This window comes from Lissotriton vulgaris, unplaced genomic scaffold (assembly GCF_964263255.1).
Source record: "Lissotriton vulgaris unplaced genomic scaffold, aLisVul1.2 SCAFFOLD_3066, whole genome shotgun sequence".
NCBI classification, from domain to species: Eukaryota; Metazoa; Chordata; class Amphibia; order Caudata; family Salamandridae; genus Lissotriton; species Lissotriton vulgaris.
The window spans coordinates 116,102-141,605 of NW_028241218.1; the positions used below are offsets into that span (position 1 = coordinate 116,102).

At 44.5% G+C, this 25,504-nt stretch overlaps 1 protein-coding gene across 2 annotated transcripts in view; it reads right to left on the minus strand.

The window, feature by feature from the left end:
* LOC147672016 (transcription factor Sp4-like) overlaps positions 1-25,504 on the minus strand; it is a 131,760-nt gene that overhangs the window by 34,081 nt on the left and 72,175 nt on the right. For both annotated transcript variants that reach the window (XM_086948052.1, XM_086948051.1), the window contains exons 4-5: positions 19,675-19,906; positions 19,290-19,489 (exon numbers count right to left, since the gene is read on the minus strand). In XM_086948052.1, coding sequence (XP_086804178.1) covers positions 19,290-19,489; positions 19,675-19,906 — 432 coding nt within the window. The remainder of the gene's footprint in view (positions 1-19,289; positions 19,490-19,674; positions 19,907-25,504) is intronic.

The window sequence follows — 25,504 nt, forward strand, 5'->3', positions numbered from 1 at the left end:
GGCTCGTAGAGATGCTCTTTTTCAAATGGAGTATTTAAAATAGATTGTTGGACTTCAGGTTTAAAACCAGAAATCCTAACCCATGCGTGCCCCCTCTGTAACACACTAGTGTTTATCTCTCTAGCTGCGGTGTCAGCAGCATCTAAAGCACACTTAATAGAGGAATTGGGAGATGAGCTTTCCTTCTTGCACTGAATCCCAAGCTTTAGCCTTGTGCTCATCTGGGTGATATTAGAGCAATTGTTCCATTTCGTCCCAGTGTGCTCTATACATACCTGGCTAGTAGAGCCTGGGTGTTAGCATTGGGCCAATGATTTGCTGCTTGGGTGGCTACTCTTTTACCAGAGGCATTGACCATTTTTGACTCTTTGTCTGAAGGGGGAGGGGCATACCCAGAGGTTTGTGAATTGCCCGTTTACAGGCTTTAGAGACGACCAAAGAGTCTAGTGGTAACTGTCCTTTAATAAAAGCTGGATCAGATGGAGCAGGCTTATATTTTTTGTCTATTCTGGGGGTGAGAATACGAGCACGAACAGGGCCTTTAAATATATCATCAGCATGTCTCATCATGCCTTTGAGCGAAGGGAGAGGCTGATTAGACCTTTGTGTGTTACTAAGCGTTTCAAATAAGAAATCTTCCTCTAGGGATTCCTTGTGTAATTGTACCCCATGATATTCTGCAGCTCTAGCAAGTAATTCTAGATATCCTACATTATCGTCAGGAGGCTTTGAAGGGTCTTTCCTGGGATCTACAGGTAAAATATTATCCCCACCATCTCCATCATCATAGTCATCAGGTTGTGGTGGTAGAGAGTTAGTTGGTGTAATAAGTAAATGTTCTAATGGTGGGTATGTGGTGGAGGGGAATGTGGTGGAGGAGGAGAAGGGTTAGTACCAACATTCTTCCTCTTAAAAGGAATGTTATGATGTGTGTCGTCTAACTCGGGTTTGCGCCTCTGAGGCAGTTTAGTAAGAACATGTCCTGTATCGGGATTAATATTAAATTCCTTTTGTTTGGGGTCCGATTAGGGTGGGGGAACTTCGAAAATCGGATCCTGCAGCTTCAGAGAAACATTTTACGGTTTTGGTGCCGGGGTGAAATGACTTTTCGCTGTGGAAGATTTTGGTTCCAAAGCTGCCTTTTCGGTGTCAGGGGTTTCGGTTCCTGAGCAGTTTTTGGCTTCAAGCCTGAAGGTTTCGGCTCAGGGCCTGACTTTGGCCGACTCAACCCTGAGCCGGAAGGCTTAACAACGTGTTTCAGAGCCAAGTCAGAAGGTGGGGCATCAGAAACAACTTCTCGGTGCTGACCATGGACCGAAGGCAGAGGTGGAACCAAAGCCTTTTGCTTGGTCTGAGTTGGATTTTGGGGCAAGGAGCGTTCAGTACTCATGGGACATTGACCCTGCAGTATGTTGTCTTCCATCTCGGAGTCTGATTCCAGAATAGATACAAGTTCTTCCTGTTCTTCTTCGGCGCCTTGTGCATCAAATTCATCTTGCTTGGATCCTTCACCGAAGATGTTCGGGGGTGGATTAGATGTTTTGGCTTCGCATTTCATGACGTCGAGCCAGACTATCGCGGAGCGTTTTCTTCGATCAAATCATGTGTTGCAGTCCTGTTCGTTGTGCTCCGGAGATAAGCACAAGTTGCACCCTACGTGTGAGTCGGTGCGCAGATACTTCACATGGCTCCGTGGACAGAATTTGAATGGAGTCTGTTCCATCGACCACGAGGTGGACCAACACGGTTAGGCCCAACGGCGTTCCCAGAGTTTTCGGATCGAAATAAAGATTTTCCTCGACCGCTGTGATACGTGGAAAAGTGGAATACGTGGTGGAAACAAAACAGAAGTAGGTAGAGCGGATTACGCACCGAGGGGAAGCCATGGAATGGTTTTGAATCGGAGCGCAGCAATACACGTCCGAACCAGATGGCGGAAAAAAACAATTTAACAATGTAGTCAATGCACATGCGCACTATCAGCAAAACGTGACTGGAAAGACTTTTTCGAAGAAAAACAACTTGCAAACATCCAGACCCAACACTAGATGGCAGGAGTATGCAAAGCATGTGATCTACAGCTCACATGCCTCAAACATACATTTTTTAAGGTCACACAGGATTTTAAATGGTAAGCATATGAATGGCCCCATAGAACCAATAAAAATACAATACCCATACCGCATCCTAACAATATGGAAGAGACAAAGTGTTAATAATGATCTGATATAGGGTAAAATACACCGTATATACTCTATATAGGATTTCCACCTAGGTATCTCTCGGGTGTCTCCTTTCCATTTCGATTTTTATTTATGCTAAAATGTGTATCTAGAGACAGATCATATCTATGCTACACAACAGTACCTTTGTTATTAATATTAGTGGGACATTGGTGCCTTAAATGACTGCCATCAGTAAATCTAAAACCCCCACAAGATGGCAGATGGAGCTAGACAGGGGTAGTAATTATACTCTGTGTTGGCCCAAATAAACGCCCCCGATCACGTGATCACAATTGGTAATCACTTGACGGGAAGAAACGCATCAAGTAGGTTAGCTGAGTCGGACGACCAGCAACTACACTGTGCAAGGTGGGAAGTGCAGGGATGGCAGTCTCACCTTGATGAAGTAAGGAGAGGGTGGTGAGGGGCCGGACCACCCGACTACTTGATCAAATAGAGATGAAAGAACATATGTAAGCCTTACGGCTCCCACCCACTAAAGATAACCCTCAATATAAGAACATACATGGAGACCGGAGGGTCTCCTTGATGACTGCTAGAGGACCCTAACGCTCCAGGAACAGTGCACGCACTCAGAAACTTTCTGCACTTTTTTATGTTGAAAATATATAGACAAATCACTGGCCACTGAACAGAGTTTGTAATTATGCATATTATTTTCTGATATAATTAGTGTGTGACTACAGGAAGCCGTCATCGCTCCCATGCTTGTTCGAGCTTCAACTACTTTGAAACTCAGTACGTTTTTATTATAAATTAATATTCTGGATATCCCAGCCCACCCGAAATGACATCAAGGGAGGCGGGCTGACTTGGAGTTATGTCTCTCTCTTATTGGACAACAAATGAACAGATTGCACTACATAAATGACTATTAGCAATTCTGTATAATATAGGTTAACATGAAAACCTGCATTTGTGCTGCCAGGGGGATATGCACATTAGACCCCTTTGGTAGAAATAAGTGTGAAGAATAACTGAGTGGTAAGAGTGCAAGAGAGAATCAATGCATGTTTTCTGGTTGCTTAATACAGACAGCCAAGTCCCTTCAACTGATTTCTATTACTATGTTGCCTATATCTTTGTCCACAGGTATTACTGCAGTGTGTTTTAAGCAGCCCCAGATTAAAGTGTACCTACCCTCTGTGAGAAGTTGGCCTGATATGCAGTGCTCACTATTCTAGTGATCACTATGTATCAGTCCAAACAACCCTTATTGATGATTGGTTGTAAGTCAACCTTATAGACCAGCTATCCTAGTAGCATGGATACGAGCAGTCTTCGGGCTAAACTCTAGAGGGCGTGTTAAGCCAGCTGTTATACCATCACATATACCCCTTGAACACCAAGTGAAAGGACACCACACAAGTGTTATGAAAATAAACAGTGTATTTATTTAGATCACAACAGCCCTGTACTCTTTATGAGGACAGGGTACTAAGCACACAACAAAACTCTTACGAAAATACTTTAAGTTGCACAATTTACACAAATGCCCGAGGGGCACGAAAAACCATATACTATGAAAGTGGAATGCGAAATTACTAGCAGGTAAGTACTGGACTAATAGGCTTTGGAATCGCTAGGACTTGACTATTGAACCTTCAGATTACTAATAGGAGGCCTAGGGGACTCGGGTGCAGAGTGGGCACTCTCACGCGGGATGCGGGACAAAGTCTATGGAGGCTAGTAAAAGCAAAGTTAGTGTTCTCGGGCGAACCCGACTAGGTAGGTCAAAAACGAAAGTGGATCTGGACCCTTGGATAGTGAGGCTATGCTGGGGCACCGAAATGCCGAAGTTACCTAGCCCAGGGGCTGCGGCTGCATAGGTCTGAAAAGACGTCGGGAATCCTCGTTGACGAACCAGGAGCCTGAAGAAAGAAGTTGCTGGCAGGCGACCGGTGAAGATTGTTCGATGGATCCAAGCCTGGATCGAAGATGGATGACACCTGAAAGCAGAGGGGACCAAGTTCTTAATCACTAGCCAGTGATTGTGTGGGCACCAGGATGGCACCGGGCGAAGTCACCTTGACCAGGTGAGTGGGCGACGCTGTGCTCTGCAGTCTCACGGACCAGGAGGCGTTGTCGGCGACCAGGATGGAGGTGCGAGCTGTCCCACGATGGTTGATGCTGTCGACGTCGCTGGACCCAGGATTGGGGCAACAAGTCTTGTCAAATTCAAGCCCACGCGGTGGACCTAAAATGGCGTCTGGAGTGGACCAGGAGGGTCCGGGGTGCTCCTCTTTTGGAAGGGAGCAAGGGCCAGTCTGGAGCAACCAGACCAGCAGTGTTGTCGTCGTTGATCGTCCTCGGGAAGGCCACAAGCCAGCGGGCTAGTAGCCAGACAATGCGGTGAGCAGCAAAAAGCAGAAGGGCCCCACGCAGATCTCGTGGATGCTGGGGGGCTGGGCTTCGGTGCTGGAGCTGCTCAGGGTCGGGGCTTCTCGGACCCCAAAGCACTCACCAGAGGATCCCTCGGCGGTCGTGCTGGATCGAAGTCGTGCAGTTCTGATGATGGCCGGTCCCTTGAGGTCTCGTCGCACCTACGGTTCTCAGCTTAGCTGTAGAGGTAGGTAGAGGTCAGAGGTGCCAGGGAAGCCGGGTCTCGTCGTGCTGGTCGGTCGGATTCCTGAGGAAGGACGTGCAGCAAACCGCAGTGTTCTTGATGGTGCCTGCGGGTGCAGGGTGACTACTCCTTAGCCACAAGGGAGAAATCTTAAGAAGAAGTCGAGAGTTCCTTTCGTAGAAAGTAGTTTCTTGATTCGAAGATGATCTAATTTGGAAGGGTCCCCGCTCCTGCCTTTATCCTAAAGAAAGGGGTGGGTACGCGACTAGGTCCTGCCCTAGGGGTGGGACCAGGAAGGGGGGTGGTTACGCCCCTCTCCCATGCCGGACTTTCCCCAAGCCAGGGGCTGGTGTGCCCCTGGAACTGGTTCTAGCCGGCCTATGCATAGTGAGCACCGGGGTGCCACTTGCAGTCACCTTCCTGTAAAGCCCTGCCTACCCAGGATACACAAAACCCTGTCTGGGATGGTGCTAGCACCGCCCCTGACAGGAAACCCTTTGTCCAAGCACTCCTCTCTGGGAGGACTCCCAGCAGCAGGAGGTCAGACTTGTGTCTGGTGGCATCATCCATTTTGTGGAGCTGAGGCTCGAGTTAACTTTAACCGGGGTTCACAGTTACATACATGTCGTGTCCCTCTAGAAGGGTGGAATGCTAACCCCGTCGCCAGAATTGGCGAGGGGTTAGTATTCCAATTCGTATGACACCTTACTCAATATGTTTTGATAAAGCGATACCAGAGTTGGCATTTAACCGCGAGGATTATAATGCACTTAAGAGTATATGGTATGCGTTATCATGGAACAGCTATTAGGACTTGGTTCCGCAAGCTGCAGACGGGCTCAGCTCATGCCAGAGCACCATCTCACACGATTCCAAGCACTCTGCCTTCAGGATTGTTAAGGCCTGCCATAGGAGTGACTGATAGGAATCTGTGTGTCCATTTTAGGGTTTAGATATAGGTATACTATATCTATAGCAAAGGGTGATTACACCACCTTGCCCCAGCTGTCGTTCAGCCAGTTGTGTCAGATTTAGATGGCCAGCCAGGGGTGGCATAATACATGCTTCAGCCACTGGTAGGCCCTGGGTACACCTATGCCCTGAGTTACAGGGTCTGATAAGGTGACTCAGTACCAATTAGATATGTACCTAAGGTACATGGAATCCATTTTAGAGAGAGAGCAGTGGGCCTGGGGTCCTGAATAGCAGGGCCCCAGGTCAGCTAAGTCAGAAAACCAGCAAAACACCAGGAAAAAAAGTTGGGGGTAACCATAGTCAGGTATCTACCTTCCTACACCCTCAACCTACAGAAACAAGGTAGGAACGAAGCCAGTTTTAGACTTCACGTTCTGCAAAAATATTTTATTTGTTGATCCCAATAAGTTTATATTTGTATTGTCTCCCCCTTCCCTTTTGCTCCACCTCAAGCTTTGGTCTGCGCAAGGATGTCCTTTAGCAAGCCCTATGATGAAGCATGCCACAAATTGTGGGCAAGGGCAATTTCTAAATATCTAGCACATGCCACCATATATAATAGTGTTAAATCATACACTCCTACCTATCTTTGTGTATGTAGATATTTGTAGGGGAGGTTGGGGTAAGAGTTCTTTCCTCTCCCCCACTTCTTTGTGTGTGATTCTTTAAGGCACATTATGGCCAACAGGCCATAGTTCAATTTAGCAGTAAAGTGCCATTGTTCCTCCTCCATCTTCTAATACCTTCCTCTGTCCATCTCCTCCTCCATCCTGACACCGCTTATACTACCAACTTTTACATCCAACGAGTACATCGTGTCTGTAGCCGTGTTGGCATCTCCCTTTATGGGGTCTCAGTGACCTCTGGAGCCTTACCCTGGCCTTCTGCTCTGCAGGCACAATGACAACTGGTGGTTTGTTGTGCTGCTTCACGGACAGCAATCCTCTCTATCTGTAGAGTTGCAGAGCATAACTCTAGGCCACCAAATGGAGTACCCTTTAAATACAATCTGGATCATGCTCCTGGCTGCCTCCATGACCTTTCCATTTGATGTTAATGATTGAGGCAAGTCGGGATGTAGGGAGTCTGGTTAGCTTGCTTAAACCTAGAGTTGATGCAGTGTGTGCTATATAATTCAATGTCTCTTTCATACTGGCTAGGAAGTATATGCTTGAAAAGTCTTTTACTGAATCCTTCAATGCCATCACCTTTGAGAGTCTTCAGACCCACTTGATGCATATATTTACATTCTAGGATCAGTGTCAGTGTCTTCCACATGCACCTGAAGGTTTTTTGCATGGTATTGCAACATAAGGCCCTCCTTTCTCAATGCATTTGTCTCGACCTTGATGTCTTCCTCCAGTGCCATGTCTCTGTCTCCTACCTCTTTTCCATTGTGTTTGAGAGACAGAATGTCTACTTTTACCTTCTCTAGAAGTGCTGGGAGGTCCTCCCTGATACTCTTGAATAGCTCTTCCACGAATGAGAGTTAATGGTGGCTCGGTTTGTGCTGATGCTGACTTTGTAGAGGTTTCTCTGTTTGGGGAGTTTGGTGCTGAGAGCACTAGTAAATTGTGTTTCTGAGACTTAGACAGTATGTCCTTAATACGGACTTCTTTCTTCCCTGTTGGTTATTATTGTGCTTGATGGGCCTCTTTGAAAGACACTTGTGCACAGGTTGTGTCATCACTCTAGGGATGATTGTGCCCCTAAAAGGTATCTGTTATGCTGTGTTGTCTAGCCCCCAGCTTTGGCTTTGAGCTCCTGGCCAAGAGGCATACACACTCATCACTACATTGTTATACACAGAGAGCTGCAGCACTACCTATAGTCCTGTAGGGTTTGTGAAGATTCGGTGCTCCTGACTCCAGTGGCCTGGACAAGGGGCATGCAGGTCCCTCTCTACGCTGTTACAAGCAGGATACCACTTCCCCACTTATGGCCCACTATGGCTGTGGGGCCCTTCAGTCCTCCAGGTCTCGCCAATTGTAACGCTGCCCCTTGCTGCATCCCCTGCTTCATAGCAGTCCAGACACTACTCTGTCCTGCTTCTCCCACAGGACTCACATATACCTTTCCCCTAATGCGCCGTACAATCTTGGTATTGTTGGGCTGCCCCGAACAGGAGCATCCAGCCCCGGTTTAATCTCCGGTTTAGTTGCAGTGACAGACTCCTATCGCTAGAAGACCGTTGACCAGTGCCCTGGGGACATTCCCCACGTTTATGGGGATGCAATTAAGTTTGTTAACTGTTACACTCTGGTTCAGAGAGTGATACCCAGGGGCCACAGGAAACTTGATAAATCTATAGAGAATTTCAGCTGTGCATGCACAATACTGATTGGAGTCTCCGATCGCCGCCACACCAAGGCCTCTGTGCTATGCAGCGACCATGTTGCCTCATCACCAACCACCTGAACACACCATCTTCTCTCAAATGCAGTGAATTTCTCAGCATGTAATCGCCGTATTGAGTCTTCTAAAGATGTAGGGTCTTAGATGGGATCTCTCACAAGGGTGTCAATGCTGAATTTCTGCGGACCAGGGACAGAGGTACTGGAAACACGTCCTAACTTCCCACCATCTTAGGTTCGCCTCCTACACCAGTTATGTTTAGGTACTACTTCATTCTTCCTACACAGCTACTCAAAGACACATAATCTGTACCATTAAGTCTTTAAAATAGCTAAAAGGTCTACTAACATACTGAATCCTATGACTACCTAAGATCATCATGTGATAATTTAAAAAATACTCTTTAAAAAACATTTTATTGTCATTTTGCATTATAACAATAGCAATTTTGCAGGATGACACAAGAAAGTACGGCACATCCTACAGATCAGGATATATTCTGTTTATATATAAACTCTATGTATCTCTCAGTTAACTGTTGTTCCATATATCCTGTGTAAAATTTCACCTATTGGAACGTCATGAACCCCTAGGGTCATTCATTGGGCTAGTCTCTTCCACTATGCCCTCAAATAGCTTGTGCACCAATTTCTAGATATAAGCAATCTGGCAACTAATAAACCCAGCCACAGTGAACGCCCTCTTACATATGTTGGCTTCCTTGCCTAGCGCTATGTGGCATAATGCCAGCTTTGGGTCTTTCATCCCAGTATCTCATTCAGTGCAAGATAGACTACCTCCCAGAACGGTCTCAACTTACAACAAGGTCATATCATATGCAATAAATCACTGATCTGGTTGTTAAAAAAAATCTCAATACATGTATGCTTGGTACATCACCATTACAAGCAGCCACGTCTGGCTCTATGCTTATGAATGGGGCCCTAGATTTATTTAATTTCTCAAGACAAATAGCTTGTTTGTTTTGCAATTTCATTACAAATTTGCTTAAAGATATGGTTTGTGGCTGAGTTTCCAAGAACTACTGAGCTCACTATAGCTCAGGAAATGTCTGAAAGTAGTCAGCCCATTGATAGGACTTATCTACACCAGTGGCCTAAACCTACTTCTAAACTATCTCGTTAACAGAGCTTGTGTTCACTTTCCAAGTCCCAGCAGCAGGAACTGCAATTCTCTTCCTCTCAAATCGAGACTATAAAATGACTACATCAAATTTCAAAGATTCTTTGCCACATGTCTGGAAAACGTCTATTCTCAAAGACAAACTCCTCAACTGTAAACTACATTGTCCTTGTCAGTTGTCTAACATCATCCTGTATGTTACCCCAGACACTCTTACTTGAGACATATTTGGGTGGGTCCAGATTCCGGTCCTCTCCATCGGTGCTGGAGGATAGACAGGTTGTCCATCTCCTTCCTATTTGAGGAATTTTATTGTACCGCCTGATCGCTCCCTCTTATATGTATCCTCACTACCTACAGGTCTCTGAGGCTATCAAAGGGTAGGTAGCAGCCCTTCACAAAAACAATAATTAAATTAAATAAATATAAGGGAGAGATTTGCAGGTTTCTGGAGAGTGTGTGGAGCCAGGTTTTGACAGCTAATTAAAGTTTGGACAGAGACCGATTCAGCTGTAAAATATTTTTGACTCTAGCTGGGGCTGTTCTGTTTTCTTGACCTTTCCAATTATGGGATGTTGGAAGGTACAGTGGGGCAACTAAGAATGGTAAATAGCAAACCCTGCTGAATAATTTGCAGGATCCACTTGTAGTAAATTATCGTCTGTCAGCCTGTCAGAAAATGTCAGATCCTGCCTCTGACATGGTGACTGTGTGCCGTGAAGGGCATACTAATGATGCTTCGAGATGTGGCAGGTGATGGGCAGGTGAACGGAGCGGAGCGGATTACTGGGTTGGTGGGGTGAAACTGCTGTACTGGCTGGATTCACAGGCGAAACTGAAAGTCCCTACCATAACCATAGTGGGAGCGACATTGGTGATGCAGCTGGCGCGGAGGAACATATCGGCCAAGGGAGCACGCTATTGCCCTGCTATCATTAAAGTGCTCCAGGGCCATCTCTCCTTAATCCCCAAAAAAGACAGGACCTGTCTAAAGGCATGTACAAAAGACTGGCCTGGACCTCATTGGAAAAGCCAGTAGACAACATCCTTTGCCTGCGAAGGGCCACACTCGTGCCTATGGCTCTATCAAGAGAGTCTAGGGTGTCTAGCCCGCAGCCAATAGTAAACTTAGCTGCATCACAACTGTTCTGCATAGCCTGAGAGAGGATGGCACAAGGTTATTCAGGAAACATAGGTAACACCTGGGCAACTGAGTCCCACAAGGCATGTGTAGCAGCCGATGCGCCAGCTGCCATTCACAGAATGAAAAGACCTTTTTTCCAAAGGTCTCTATCCTCTCCGAATGCTGGACAGGGGAAGTAGACCGGAACAAATTTAAGTTAACATTGCAGGCCAAAGTCTCCAACACAAGGCGCTCTGGATTGGGGTGCTGGGTGAGAAAGTCGGGCTTGCCCAGATTAGGGCAATGGAGTTTTGCAGCCTGCCGACAGATAGAGGGGCATGACCAAGGTTTTGCCATGGTCCCCAAAAGTGGGTCTGTAAGAGTCACATTAAAGGGACGTATGGGTTCAGTGGAGCTGTGGATCAAGAAACTCTGCCACCCTCCACACAGCCATTGCAAAGGAGGCACTTTTTTCTGTACAGGTGTACAAACAAATCCAGTGTCTGGGGGAAGTTTCCAGACCACTGGCATCCTGGAGATCCAGGTTGTCCCCATGATAAGGCTGGACAAACTCATCCTCAGCAACCTAGCCAAAATTATCAGAATCTGTGCCAAACAATTCATGTAGGACATGAGCTTTTCCGGAACGCAAGGGCACAATATTAGAATCTGGAGGGTGGCTAAAAGGCTAAACAGCACACAGCCTCAGTCAAGGTCAGAATGACATTGTCTCAATGTCAGGCAGCCCTATGGTCTGGCAGTTGGCGTCTAGAGTAGATAGCACCAGCATCGCCGTTGGTGGATCGTATACCTGGATAGGTTGCGCAACTGGGTAGAGAACTGGTGGCGAGGTAGGTCTGGAACCCAGAATGAAACCAGAGGGTCCAACTGGTGCCGAGGGAGGATCCAGCAGATGAAGCCCAGTTGGGAGATCTTGCAGCTCTTAGGGGGTATGCTGCCGTGTCACAGGAAGCTGATAACTTGCCAAAAAGCCACTGCATGGCTTCCTGGAATTCCCTGCTTTGCAGACAGCCCTGAAAATCCAGGATGCGTCGAACCAGTGTTGGAATCAGCTACGAAGGGAACAGCTTTGGAATGAAAAAGGGAGGCACAGTGAGCCTCTCAAGACTTCTCAGGTGTTCGAAAGTAACAGGACAGGTTCGAGTCCCACTTGGACTTCTTGTGCTTTTTCTTCGACTTACCCCAAGATTTGGACCACTATGATCATTAGTCTTTGAACCTCGACCGGTCACCACTTGGAGTCTTGCGGTACTTCGCTACAAACAGCTTTGCTTCCCTATCCCGAATGGTTCAGTCATTGCAGGCCTTGTATTCATGGTGGGACCCCAGGCAACCATGTGCAGTTCAGTCACAGACCTTGGTCTGCAACATGCCCCACATGTTTTAAACTCTACATTTATGTGGAGACATTTTTCTAGCACACTACAGAAGTTTTTTAGGAAAAAACATCAAAAAGTACAATTTCGAAAGAGACCCCGAGGGGTAGCTCCATATCTACATCTGTTTGCACTTAAAGAAGACAACTGAAGTCTGAATAGGGCCCGAGCTTCACTTTTGGACCGAAGCAACAACGGTGCAGTGCCGCATAGCGCCGCGCTGCTTAAGATTTTCAGAATCTAGTCTGATGCCAAGGGAAATACTCAAAAGGTGAGGAATCTGTGGACCTCCAGAAACAAATTTAGAGACTTGTGTTAAGTCTTTTCATTTAGGATTAGGAAAGGGCACAAAGCTATAGAGCGCAGAAGAGAAAATACTTATCTAACTGTTAACCAGGGAATTGTCCTTATGAGATAGCACTCGTTTAGGATCAATGACTGCCCCGAAGACTAAACTCCTCAGCGATCTTTGGGTCTAGAAATCCCCTTAAGTACTGAATGACAAACAATTTTGAGGATGAACTGCACTTTTATCTGCACACTCAAGTCTTAAAACAGATTGAAAGCTATCTGCAGATCCTGCAGTACTTTCTGATTGAAGTCGGCCTTGAGAAACCAGTGGTCCAGTTAAGGACTGACAGTGAGAACTCTAGAGGCAAGGCTGCTACCTCCACCATTAGTTTGGAAAATGTTTGGTGTGGCTGTTACCAAACCAACATACTTGTTTTTGGTCTGTTAAGTTTTTTTAATTTTGAATCTTGGAAATCGTTTGTGCATTTCACAGTCATGGATGTCAAGTGCATCCAAACTTGCTACCTGAAAGCCAAGAGAATGTTGTTCAGTCCAGACCACATTCTTCTCATAAGAAAGGGGCCACTAAGGATTTCCTGGGTGGCATCTCCTTAGCTGACAGTTGCAAGGCAGCTACATGGTCCACTCCACACACATTCACTTATTCAGCTAAAGTTGACCAAATGGTCATTAAGAGTTTGTTTCAAGCATCTGCACCATCCACTGGCTGACCACTGTTTAAAGGAGTACTGCTTTACAGTCTGTGCAGAGCATGTGTATCTACAACCAATAATGCTACCAATAGATAGCCGACGCCCAGGACATATTGTTTGGGGTCAAGGACAGTAGGTTTTTATGTTTATTTTGTCCTGGGGACAATTAGGCTCAACCCCCAGCAGCACAAACCCTTTGGCTGCCAGTTTAAGGGTAAGAAACTATGGATCAAGGAAGGAAATTGCCTGTTGCTAAGGTAATATTTGTGTCCTTATATTAATGCTATTTGAACTTGTATTTATGGTTCATTAATACAAAGCCTCTATTATTAGGGTGAGTGCTCAGAAGAAATATTGTAAGCTCAGACTTCATTACTGACAGTGGTTCATGTATAAAAATGTGTACACATTTGCTAAGTTTAACAATATGAAGCTACATACAATGCTCCTAGAATGTGATCTAATAAGATGCAATTCTCCCCAGATGCTTGCAAGCAAAATTGACTATTCTTTATTGCTAGTAAAAAATGTTTTGCTAAATTATTGAAAATTTTAGGTACCATTTCTTTGAAGCAACAGTTAGTAAAATGTTTTGATACATGCTAGTATCTCTCCCAAAATATTCATAATGGAAAATGAGTGTAATCAGTTTCAACAAGATTATGGGAAACATGAAAATAAACAAGAATTTGCAATTGGTGGTCAGCCTTTTGGTTTTGTCAATTTGTGTCTTGTTTTGACATGGTTTTTGTAATACTTTATTTATTGTTGTAGGAGCTGACAGGCCCTCGCCATTATATCAAACATTGGTAAAATACAAAAAGATTTTTGGTCTCCAAAAGTACACATTGCAACAGCAGTTCCTGGCAGTGAACAAAACTTTGTGTGCTGATATCCTTCTTGTGAAAGAGCAGAATGCTGTCACAGTGAAGGCCGCCGATAAAGAAAGAGATACACATTCAATAAAAACAAAAGATCTTGGCTAGCACCAGACTGAATTAGATGCCCAATTCTTAATAAAAATCACAAAGGTGCATCCATGATATATGCCCACACATTAGTGCATATTTACAGCTTTCAAGAATTCACAAAAAATTAAGGAAATAGGCCTGGAAATGACAATTCTAGAAAATATTTGGGAGCCCCATTTTAGCACGTCAAAATAGGTAAGTGTAGATTTGCTCATGCAAAAATCTATTGAGCGTTTACAAGTTCACTTTCCCTCCAACCACTTTTTTCCCAACCCTGGAAGAAGTTTTACTTCTGCCCTTGTCAAGTGGTATATTTCCAACCTTTCTCAGGATGGGTTAAGATTAGAGAAGAACTGGTGAAAACCCCTAAAACATGCAAATTAGTAAGTTTCAGACTCAAAAGGGCATTCCAGCCCTGGAACTATTGCTTACTGCTACCTCCAATCTCAGTATGCAGGTCTGCAGAAAGGTGTCAAAATAAGGGAATCGCTAGAATTCGACCGTACTACAGTATGAGCCCGGGCATAATCAGAGAAGCTATTATCAGTACTCTCATTTAATGAGACGGCTGCTATAATTTGTTGCCGCACTACAGGGCATCAAACAGGACAAGTGGATTTTGTTACAGGACAAGTACATTTAAGAAGCAACCTGTTGGACTTGGCATCTTTGGTGTGGTTTCCCTTGACTTTTTGCCTCTACCTACTGTATTTTTAATGCTGTGCTGGCTTTCGTTTTTGCTGGCTCTGATGCTTTGGGCACTTTTGCCACTGCTAATCTGTATCACTGTGCAAGTGCTCCCTGTGTAAATTGTTATTACAATTGGTTCTCCCGGATTACCATATTTGGTTTACTGGTAAGTCCCCAGTAACATGGAAGGAGTGTGCCAGAGCCCGTAAAACAAATGCTACTATTGGACCTGCAGCACTGATTGTGCCACCCACATGAGTAGCCCTGAAAAAGTATCCCAGACCTGCCACTGCAGTGTCTGTGCACAGTTTTAAACAGCCATATTAACCTGGCAAGTGCACCCACTTGCCGGGCCCTAACCTTCCCTTTTCTTACATGTAAGGCCCCTCTATGATAAACCCAAGGAACCCCCTTGGGCAGGGTGCAGTGTATGTAAAACACAGACATGTACTCCCAATTTCGTTTTTCACTATTGAAAGGCTACTACCAATTTCGTTTTTCAGTATTGAAAGGTATTTGTACCATCTTAAAAGTATACCCATTGAGGCAAGATAGAGAAATTAAGTTTAGGCTCTCTAAACTGAGAATTTAATAACGCATCATTCATTAAAGATGTTTTTTAAATTGTGTGTTTGAAAATGCCACTTTCAGAAAGTAGGCATTTTCTTGTTTAACCATTCTGTGTGCTTCTGCCTGTTTGTGGATTGACTGTCTGGGTTTGGAGTGACTGGGGATGGAGATGTGGATTCACTGTAGGCAGCCACAGGGGAGGTTGAGGTGTGCCTGACCCTTCCTGGATGACTCAGAGCTGAGCTGAGCTGAATGGGGCTTGGCTGCATTTAGAGTAGTGGGAGGAGATTTCCTTGCATCTGAATAGGGCCTGTCTCTCTTGCACAATGCTGTCTCCACCCCCTATGGTCATCCTGCACCAGTGAGGACAGAACTGGTTTGGACTGGGCTCAGGGACCCTAGCATAAAGAGAACAGAGACAAAATTGGGTATTAGTAGTAGACCGTAAACCCCATAACTTCTGGACTCAAGAGGAACCTTTGCCTCGCTGAAGAGCTGTGAGGACGAGTACGGCCTCTTTTCTGTGTGGGGTTGGCCCGCAGTTGCCGTTTCTGCCAAGGAAAGGACAAAGACTGGAACTTTGCTGTACACCTGCTTGAGGAAGAATCTCCAAGGGCCTGTGTGTGCTGGCCTCATGTTCTCATGTTCCTAAGCTAAAGTACCTAGAGCCTGGAAACAGGCTTGGGTCTCTCCCATTATTAAAAAGCCCTCTCTAGACCCTTCTAAGCCAGAAAATATTAGGCCCATCTCTCTCCTTCCGTGGGCTGCAAAGATTGCGGAAGCCCATGAGAGTGAAGTGCTGTCCCGTTATCTGAACAACAATGATATCCTGGATCCGTCCCAAAACGGGTTCAGGCCGGGTCACAGCACCGAGTCTGCCTTACTTGCTACAGCTGAACATCTTAGGATGATCCTTGACGCCGGTCGGAGTGCAGCTCTGATTTTATTAGACCTCAGTGCTGCCTTCAACACGGTATCTCATGACATCCTCTTGTCTCGGCTGGAAGCGATAGGGATCACGGTATCCGCCCTAGAGTGGTTTTGATCATTCCTTGAGGAGAGATCCTTTCGGGTCTCAGCTCCACCATTCATCTCTAAACCTCACACTATCGGTCAGGGGGTCCCACAAGGCTCTGCACTCAGCCCACCACTTTTCAATCTTTATGTGCAACCCCTGGCCGATGTAGCAAAAAAGTGGGGCCTTACGCTGGTATCGTATGCAGACGATACCCAGCTGGTTATCACTTTATCCGAAGGGCCATCTGACTCGGCTACCAGGTATAGAGATGGAATGACAGCTGTTGCCCAGTGGATGACGGACAACTATTTGCAGCTCAATACCAGCAAAACCGAGGTTTTGCTGGCAGGGAAGAACACCGCCCTCTGGACTGAGCACTGGTGGCCGGCATCGCTGGGCGAAATGCCAATACCAACGACTCTTGTTAAGAACTTGGGAGTCTGGATGGACTCCTCACTAACCTTCCAGACCCATACTAAGAGAGTGGCAGCTACCTGCATGGGTCTGCTGAGAGGCCCTAAACCCATCCTGAAATATTTTGAACCAACGGTGCGGCAGATCATCATGCAAGCCTTGATATCCTCACGCTTGGATTATGCCAGCGTGTTGCTTCTGGGTGCTAATAAATCTGAGACCCTACGACTGCAAAGAGTTCAAAATATGGCCTCGAGAACACTGATAGGGCTCCCTCGTTGGTGCTCTGTTAGAGCTACAATGAAAAAACTACACTGGTTACCGATCTCATCTTGGATCCAGTTTAAAGCCCTGGTGATGGCCTTTAAGATTCTTAAGACTGAGAGCCCGGCCTTATTACGCCCTCTGTTGACCTGGTATGTCCTGCAGCGTAGTCTGCGCTCGCTGGGGCAACATTTGGCAAAGGTGCCGCGCTTCAAACTATGCCGCATGGGTGGCCGTTCTTTCCAGGTGTTGGCAGCTAAATTATGGAACTCTCTGCCGACCTATATCTGTGGCATTGAGAATATGCTAGACTTCCGGAAGGCCATTAAAACCTTTCTGTTTCCATCACCATAGTCTTCCCCCTTGAAGTTTTCTAGATGGCCTCCGCTTTTGTTTCTTGATCTGGTAGCGCCGGGACGCCCCTTTGCTGGGGCAGCTGTTGCGCTTAAAAAATCTAATAACATAACATAACATAACAAGTCACAGAGACACAAAGACTTCACCCCCAGCTCTCCTGAACTCTGCTGCTGAGAGGTCTGACCTGCCAGGAGGTGCCTATTCAAGTTTGGGGCCTCTGGAGGTTGTTACTGCTGTTGGGAACTGTAAGAAACCTGAAGAACTGAAGAAATCACTGCATCGCCCTTCTTGCAGCTGTTCTCTGGACACAGCACCACCATGCGAGAAGAAGCTCCACACATCACTGTGCTGCTGCAGAGACGACGCATCACCTGTTGCGGCTGCTAGAAATGACGCATCGTGGGATTGAGGCAGAAGAAACCGATGCAGTGCCGATTGCCGCCGCCTCATCGATCACCAGCACATCCCGGATTTCCACGCAGCGGCACGTTTTCCTGACGAATCAGTTGCAAACCAGAATCATGTTCGAGTCAACGGATCACTTCCCTCTGCAGTCCAGATTTGACGCATCACTTCTCTTGCGTGCAGCAGAACTGTTGCATCGCCTCCCCGAGGACTCCGGAAATGATGCATCTCTTTGTATCTCAACGCTTCCCTACTCTGCAGCTGTTAGGCCTTGAGAATTTTGATGCATCAACAGGTACTTTGTGTAGAATCACGCATCCATAGTTTTCTATGGACCAAGTTCCTTGAAACCTTTTCAAAGTCATATTATTATTACATGTATGTTGGATTTCAAACATTTTGGTCTTGTTGAGTTTAGATAAAGATACTTTATTTATCCTAAACTGGTGTGGTATCCATATGTGGTGTTATCACTGTATTACTGTGTGTTTTGAGTACAAATACTTTACACATTACATTTGGGTATCGTGCCATGCTATATAGAATACCTCCATGCAAAGATGAGAAAGAATTTAGTACCAAAGCACTCAAAAAGAAGTCCAATAGAGTAATTTGAGTTATCACAATTACAATCATTCCAATGAGACGAAAACCAAACTGTCATCAGCAACGTGTATTCAACAGAGAAACAGGCAACACGTGTTTCGTCACAATGAGGTGACTTCTTCAGGGCTGTAGGTACATATACAAAAAACACACATTTTTGTTTACAATATATTCCAATGACATTACAATTATTCATGAAGTGGAAAGTCGCCGTATTTGTCACCACCAAGAGAGGAGGGATTTGAATCAACATTTATGGGAATAATTGAAATGGTGATAACTCAAATTACTCTATTGAACTTCTTTTTGAGTGCTTGGGTACTAAATTCAGTCTCCAATTTTATTTTCTGTTTTTCAATCTTACAAGATGGTTAGACAATTGCGTTTTGGCCGAAATGTATGTTAGGAATAAGTTGTCTTAATCAAGTTCATCTTTAAAATGAAAAAAAACAAAAAGAAAAATGTTGCCTCCTTGAGGCAGATTTCTTACATACACTGTAAAATATGTACAGTGTATCCAGCACTTATGTGGAAATACTCCATTGTTTAGAAATACAAGACAGAATCCCATGATAGTCAAGAAGCATGACAGCAACAGTACTATCCCGCAGCTAGATGGCCACTGCTTCATATTACAGTGGCGTAAATCTCCGAAATGGTCTTCCATAACATTCTGTAGTGGGGTAATAGGAAATACTGGCTCTGTACATGATTCACACTGGATGAAATATTATTTTAATAAGGATCCAACATTTTAATAATAAACGAGAAACCAAAAATAACGCTTACCTTTCCAATATAATTTACAGAGAGGATCTAATGTCTACATTACTGGAAAAACAGTAACTAACTGTGAACATGCTGCAGTACCATAGGTAAAAAGAAAGCCATGAGCTGTTGGTTTCTCTTAGTTACATGTGCTATACATGTGGTCTAAAGTATTATTGAAAGTTTAGGGCCTTCTTTCATACTTAAATACAAAGAAGAACATGCACAGCTACATAACAAACATCTCACCATGGAGGCATGTAAATAGGAGGCCAGTAGATAAGAGAGTAAACGTGGTTCTCTTTGCCCTTTAGCAGTAATTCTTACACTCAAGATCTCAAGTTGTTTCTAATCACATTTATGTGAACTGTAAGTTAAAAAACAATATACTTAAATTAAAAACTGAGACATTCCCACCTGTGTGAGTTCTTCTATGCCTCTGAAGCTCATCACTCCGTGTAAATCTTTTGCCACAATATATCCAGTTGCAAACAAATGGTCTTTCTCCAGTGTGCCAACGTAGGTGTGCCCGTAAATGAGATGTCTTGCCATAAACCTTTCCACATCCCTCAATGTGGCATATGTGTTGCTTCTTTTTCCCTGGTTCATTAGTGCTTCTAACAAAATGAAAAAGTTAAACCTGGTTTAGCCTTAAATAATTTAAAGTTCATAATTAAAATAAAACAGTGATCATAACCATTAAAGGAATGCAATCAAATCAACATCAAATACATTAATTGCATAAATAATTGTTAAAGCAAAATAAAGAGACATAAAAGTCTACAAATGAGTAGATGTGTACCTTCCTTCACCTTCCCGGCAGTTCGGACATGAACATGCAACTCTTCTGAGCCTTTTGCCAGGTGTTACTTCCTGGTCTGAAGATTGCTGGGACTGCTGCAATTGCACTTGGGCGATCTGGTCCGGACTAAGAGCACTAATTGTGGCATTACTAATTCCCCCAACTGAAACAGTCACTGGGGTTAATGTGGCTTGCTGCAGTTTCAATCCTCCTTCCTGTCCTTGCTGTTGACCTGTAAAATATTAATTATCAAAACTGATACAATAGAATGTCGAACTTCTTGCAAAATCTATGAAACGTCAGTCACTTGCTGTAATTCCAATGTGTGCACAGCCTCCATTCTCTGGCTGGAATAGGACCTCAACTTTAGAAGTTAAAAAATGTGACGCCAGTATATATTGTGTTTTCCTAAGCATCCTTAGACCTAGTGCTCTACATTCCTTGCATGTCACGATTAATAGTTATGAATTTCAAACAGTTATCAAAAGAACTGTGAAGGACATTTGTGGGCTCTGTATGGTAGGGTAGAGTTAGTTAAGGAGAACTGCTAACATATTTCATTCAAAGACATTGTTAATTTAAACAACTGAAGATCTGTACATACGGATCTCTTATTTTTTAAAGCATGATAAACTAGAAGACAATGTGGGAATAAGGACAGTTTACGTCAAGCATCATTTGAATATATTACTCAGATTGTGTGGTCCCAAGCACATGCTATAAGCCATGCACTCAAATGCAAGTAGGATAGCCATTTTTGTATACCCTGCAAAAATTGATGTACTTCTGGAAGTTCACAGAAGAAACCTCTATCCTGTTCTACAGGGCGATAACACCTTTTTGGAAAGTATTCCTTTTTAATTCATAACAATAAGAGAGATGTGTGATTCTATTCAATGGTAAATAAAAAAAGTCTAGAAAACTCTCTAGTGACAATCCCATTACTGTCATACAGCTCATATAACTTGGACAAACGACAAACTCACAAATCTGCCCAGAAACAAAACTCTGAATGCAAGCAAGAAATGGGAAAGACCTGTTTACAAGCCTATTGTAGATAAAGACTGCGAGTGTTCCGGTGTAGTCCGGGGCTTTTTGGTATTGGGATGGGTGAGAACCGACGTTGTCAACGGGTGTTCCAGGATCAAAAAACAAATGTATTTTAACAGCACAACCAAGTTACTGTTTTGGGGCAACTAAGTGTCACAACGACAACGTGTCAAACAATACTCGAGACAGAAGAAGATATTAAAACTCACAAATAGAATTATTTTTATTTTTAAATGTATTTATTGGGTGTTACATTAAACACAACATTTGCGGCAAGGTTTGCCTTCCCAATACACTGCTGGCGATAATGCAATGTATACACACATCGTAGAGTGGAATATACAGAGTATGCGTATATCAACAATAAACCTGAAGGATTTATTCGTATGGGCTGGTGAGTACTACTTACACCCTGCCGCAATGTCAACTGGGGGTGAGAATAGGAACTGGGAAAGTGGGCATATATTAGAGATAACGGTGGTAGGCTGAGACTGTTGAGAGAGAAATGCATAAATGTAGGTAGGTGTGCTTGTTGAGATGGTGTTACTAAGTGCAGCTGGGCAGGAAGTGCGGCTGAGTGGGTCTATGATGAGAGGAGGGGTGGAGATGGAAGAGAAAAGCCTCCCAGGCAACCCTTTCTGCCGTACAAACTAGGGAGGTCAAGAATCATCACTTCCATCTAGGTCTCTAGATATGGAGTCCGACACATGCGCGTGGCAAGTGATGACCACTGGGTTGGGCAGCATGGTTCACGGGGGGAGATCATCATTTCCCACCTCTTGCAGGAATTGTGTGAGAAGGGTGGCCCACTAAGGAGAGATGGGACGTTTGCGGAGATGTTGGACCTCCTCATAGCGGAGGGCTTCCTCATCGCCCCTTGTCAAGCCGCCACGGATGGAGCCATCAGCGATCGCCACAGGACTGTGAGAATGTGTTCAGCTAGGAGGAGGGCCATGGCCGTGCAAGCATGTTGTGAAGTGGAGTTCAGGAGTGAGGGAGAGGGCCGAGATCAGACTCAGGCTCATCTTGGGAGCTGCGGGGCATTCAGCCATGTGTCAGTTGGCACAGCTCTAAGGTAGGGGCAGGCTCCAGGCATCAAGGCTGCTGCCGATCAGTGCCACGCATGTCGCTCTTCCCACATGCCTCGAGTCTGGCGACAGAGCGGATGCAGTGAGCGGGGGCACGAGAGCGCTGGCAGGTATAAGGCAAAGTCCTACTGAATGTCTCCCTGGGTCCAGCTCCTTCAGGAACGAGCCAGCAGCTCAGCGTGGGCCACCTCCGCTGTCACTCACGGGCTCGCAGCGCAGGATCGCTGAGTGGGCACTTCTGTCTATGGGTCAGACGGCGGATAGGCCTCAAATGTTGAATAGGGGCCGGGATCCATCCCGGGCCACTGCGGAGATAGCAAGGGCATCACACGCGAGGCAGCCGGAATCGCCCAGTGGCCCGCGGTGACCGCCCAGGAGCCGCAAGGCCTGAATAAGGAGTGCAGGTAGGGGACGATAATGGCAGCAAAGGGGATCAGGTCCACCATGGAGTAAGGTGTGGAGGTCTCCAGGCACCCAAGGCAACCATGATGCTGGGTCTCTGACCTAGATGGAGGCCAATGTACAGGCTGACGACCGGAACTTCACCTAGTTGCGCCCCCAAACTTGTATTTAGTATGATGAGGTACATATCAGTTTAAAAACATCAATGTCTAATCATTGCTTTGTGTTAGAAAATACATAATAATATTTAACAGCTAAGTAAATAAATCAGTTTAAAAATCTACAATTAGAAAAACAAAAAGGTGCTTGCTCATTCTGGGAATGAGATATACTACAAACGTTATAAAAGCTCCTTAACACTTGGTGCTATGGGCCCGATTTAGAGTTTGGCAGATGTTACTCCATCTCAAACGTGACTGACATCGATCTGCTTTATTACATGTGCATTATATCCTGTAGGACTTGTAATAAAGGCAGGCGGGATATGAGTCACATGATGATAAACTCTAAATCAGGCCCTAAATTTCAGTTAACACTAGATGCAGTGTAAGGCTTGCTTTGCGACATCTCTAGAAATTTTGAAAGACCTTTTCTCTATATGTCTTAGTAGGAGCAATCTCTCAGTGAAGGGACTGAAAGAAGAGCTACAGATGCAAAACCCAAATTCCATCACTCAAAAATGTAAATCCCTAAACCAACCACCAAAATAATCTTGGATCCCAAAAAGCAAAGAGTCTCTGGTACTCAAGTCGATGATATATTAGTGACTTGATACAAGACTATTGGATCCAGACAGGCTTACTCTCCAAAATACTTAGGTCACAAGAATGAATCTACATTTCAGGACCCAAATTTTAGTTTTATTTTTGGCAAGGACTTAATGGACTAATGAGCCAGTATTGCTAGGTAGGTCATGGGGTATTGTATCCTTTAGGGCGTATAAATAAAAATCGACTGGTTAAGCTTTTCCAGTGGTAGGCATACCCACAGGACACGTGGCAACCACAGAACCAGGAGCAAGAATGAAAGTGAATGTTCCAACCAGGACTAACTCAGACACGGTCTTGTAGGCTAGCTATAAACGTTGTCTTTAATCTAGGATATCTCTGGAACCACACGAGCTAGAGGGATGGGTCAAAACTATTCTGGAAGGACAATGACCCATCCCATTTATATTGTTAGAACAGAGGTCCCTCCCAAAAGAGAATTGGTTATAACATAGAAATTCCAATGGAAAACGATGTCTGCTTACTCAAAGTGGAGACTTGAATCATTTATTGACAAATCATTTTAGAGAAATGTAAACATAAAAGAGTTTGGGGGTAACACAATGTGGAAATCAAAGGATTTCCAAATCTCAGGCATTTCGATGACTTGTAATACAATACACTTTTAAATGACAATACATGAAAAAGTGTCTTCGCTTAGAACACATATAAGTAAGAAAATCAAGCAAAAACACTATGCTCGACGACGTTTCGATCTCCATATATAATAAGGGGATCATCGTCAGGACACAGAATTTATGCCTGAGAATTATGCCTGTGGTGGAGATAAGAGAACAACAAATCACTTAAGGGGATAGGAAGGGAAAAAAAGGAGGAAGGATCTGTAAAAAAAAAAAAGGAAGATAAAGGGAATGTCAGCAGATCTCAATCTATTATGCCGATGGAGTGTACCCACCCTGACGTTCACGTAATTGCAAGGAATTCCATTTGCAAAATTGACTGCCGCTCAATGAGTGGGGACACAAAACCGCTGTGAATTGAATCACAATTGGTGTAATGAAGTAAAGTCGCCCATGCCATACAAGTCAAGCATTGTTGAAAATAATTATCCCTGTACAGGAACTAGTGTCACAGGGATTCTGCTCCTACACAGAACTGTGCATAGAGACTTGGAACCTCAGTGAATTAGGGTGTGCCAAAATCACCTTAGTATCCAAAATCCCCTAACAGACTAGCAATCAGTGTCTCATTGGTTCTTACACACCCCCAATGATTAGACAACCCAGAACATGAACTCAGAACACCTCAGGTAACGTGGAACACATGAACACTCTTTCGTTATACTAACATATCAGTCCAGAACGAGGAGTAAATGAGGACACGTGCAGATTTGAAATATTTATTTCTAATGCTGTGTTCTCAGACGCAGTATCTTAGCTAATACAAGCAAACATATTATAAGCAACAAGGTTATCAGCATAGTTACTAGTCCATAAAATACAAAGGGTGAAAGCATGGTAAAATGCTAAAGGGAAAAGGTCTAAATAGAACCTCAGTCTTACCCTCCCTTGCTAGTATATTATATTATATTATAGAAGGTCTCTTTGGGTTTTAGCAGGGCGGCCCCTTACCTCTGGTCTTAGAAGAAAGAGATCACATCATCTTTTACACCAACTCTCAGCATGCGGATATTCATCAAGTGTGTGTGCATGCTCTGCGCAGTGCATTATTAAATGCGCCAAAAGTCAGAGTTGGCCACACCTGCCTAGGTGTTATGTCTAAGACGTGCGCTGATCAGCCCGAAAAACAACCGATGTGTTGAAAAAACCTTGAAGGCTTCGGCACTCACTGTTCAGACATAGCTTACCAAGCAAAGCTGATACTATAGGAAAACATATTATTCTTGTGTGAAGCAAAATATTCTACTAGGCTCAAAGCATAAATAACAATATGAGCCGTGGGCAAAAGCAGCAGAGAGGTAAAATGGCCTTTAAACTCCTAATAAGCTCATGCTAACTTAACACAGTTTAAAGGCAAAGCCTATCTACATGACACCCTCCCTTGATCCGAGCACGGATAAGATAACATAAGGGGCAAATTTAGGAACACAGAGTTCAAGAACAATAGTCCGAACACAAGTCTCTCATTTGTTTTTAGAACGAAATAAAAAATCTTTGAAGAGAAAAGAAAAAAAAAATTCATAGGTATTAAATGTTAATTAAAAAAAAAATTAGCCATCGGACATAGTGAAGCCAATAGGTCTGGGCATAATTTAATGAAAAAGTGCAAAAAAAATGTTTGATGTCCAAAAAGGGGCGTCCGGCATAGAGGAGAGAGAGAAGACATAATTCATCCCAATAAGGAATATGCAAAATATGCAGCAAAAGCCTCCAACAGGAAGTCACTGTTCTCATCTGAAAATAACTCGGCCATCCAATTTAACAAAAGGGAAAGAACATACATGTTCCTCAATTACCGGAGCCTCTAGCACCCTCAGAGGACAACTCGGTGGGTTTTCAATGAAGCTGCGTGCCAAGAAATCTTGCGCCGCTGCGAAAACAT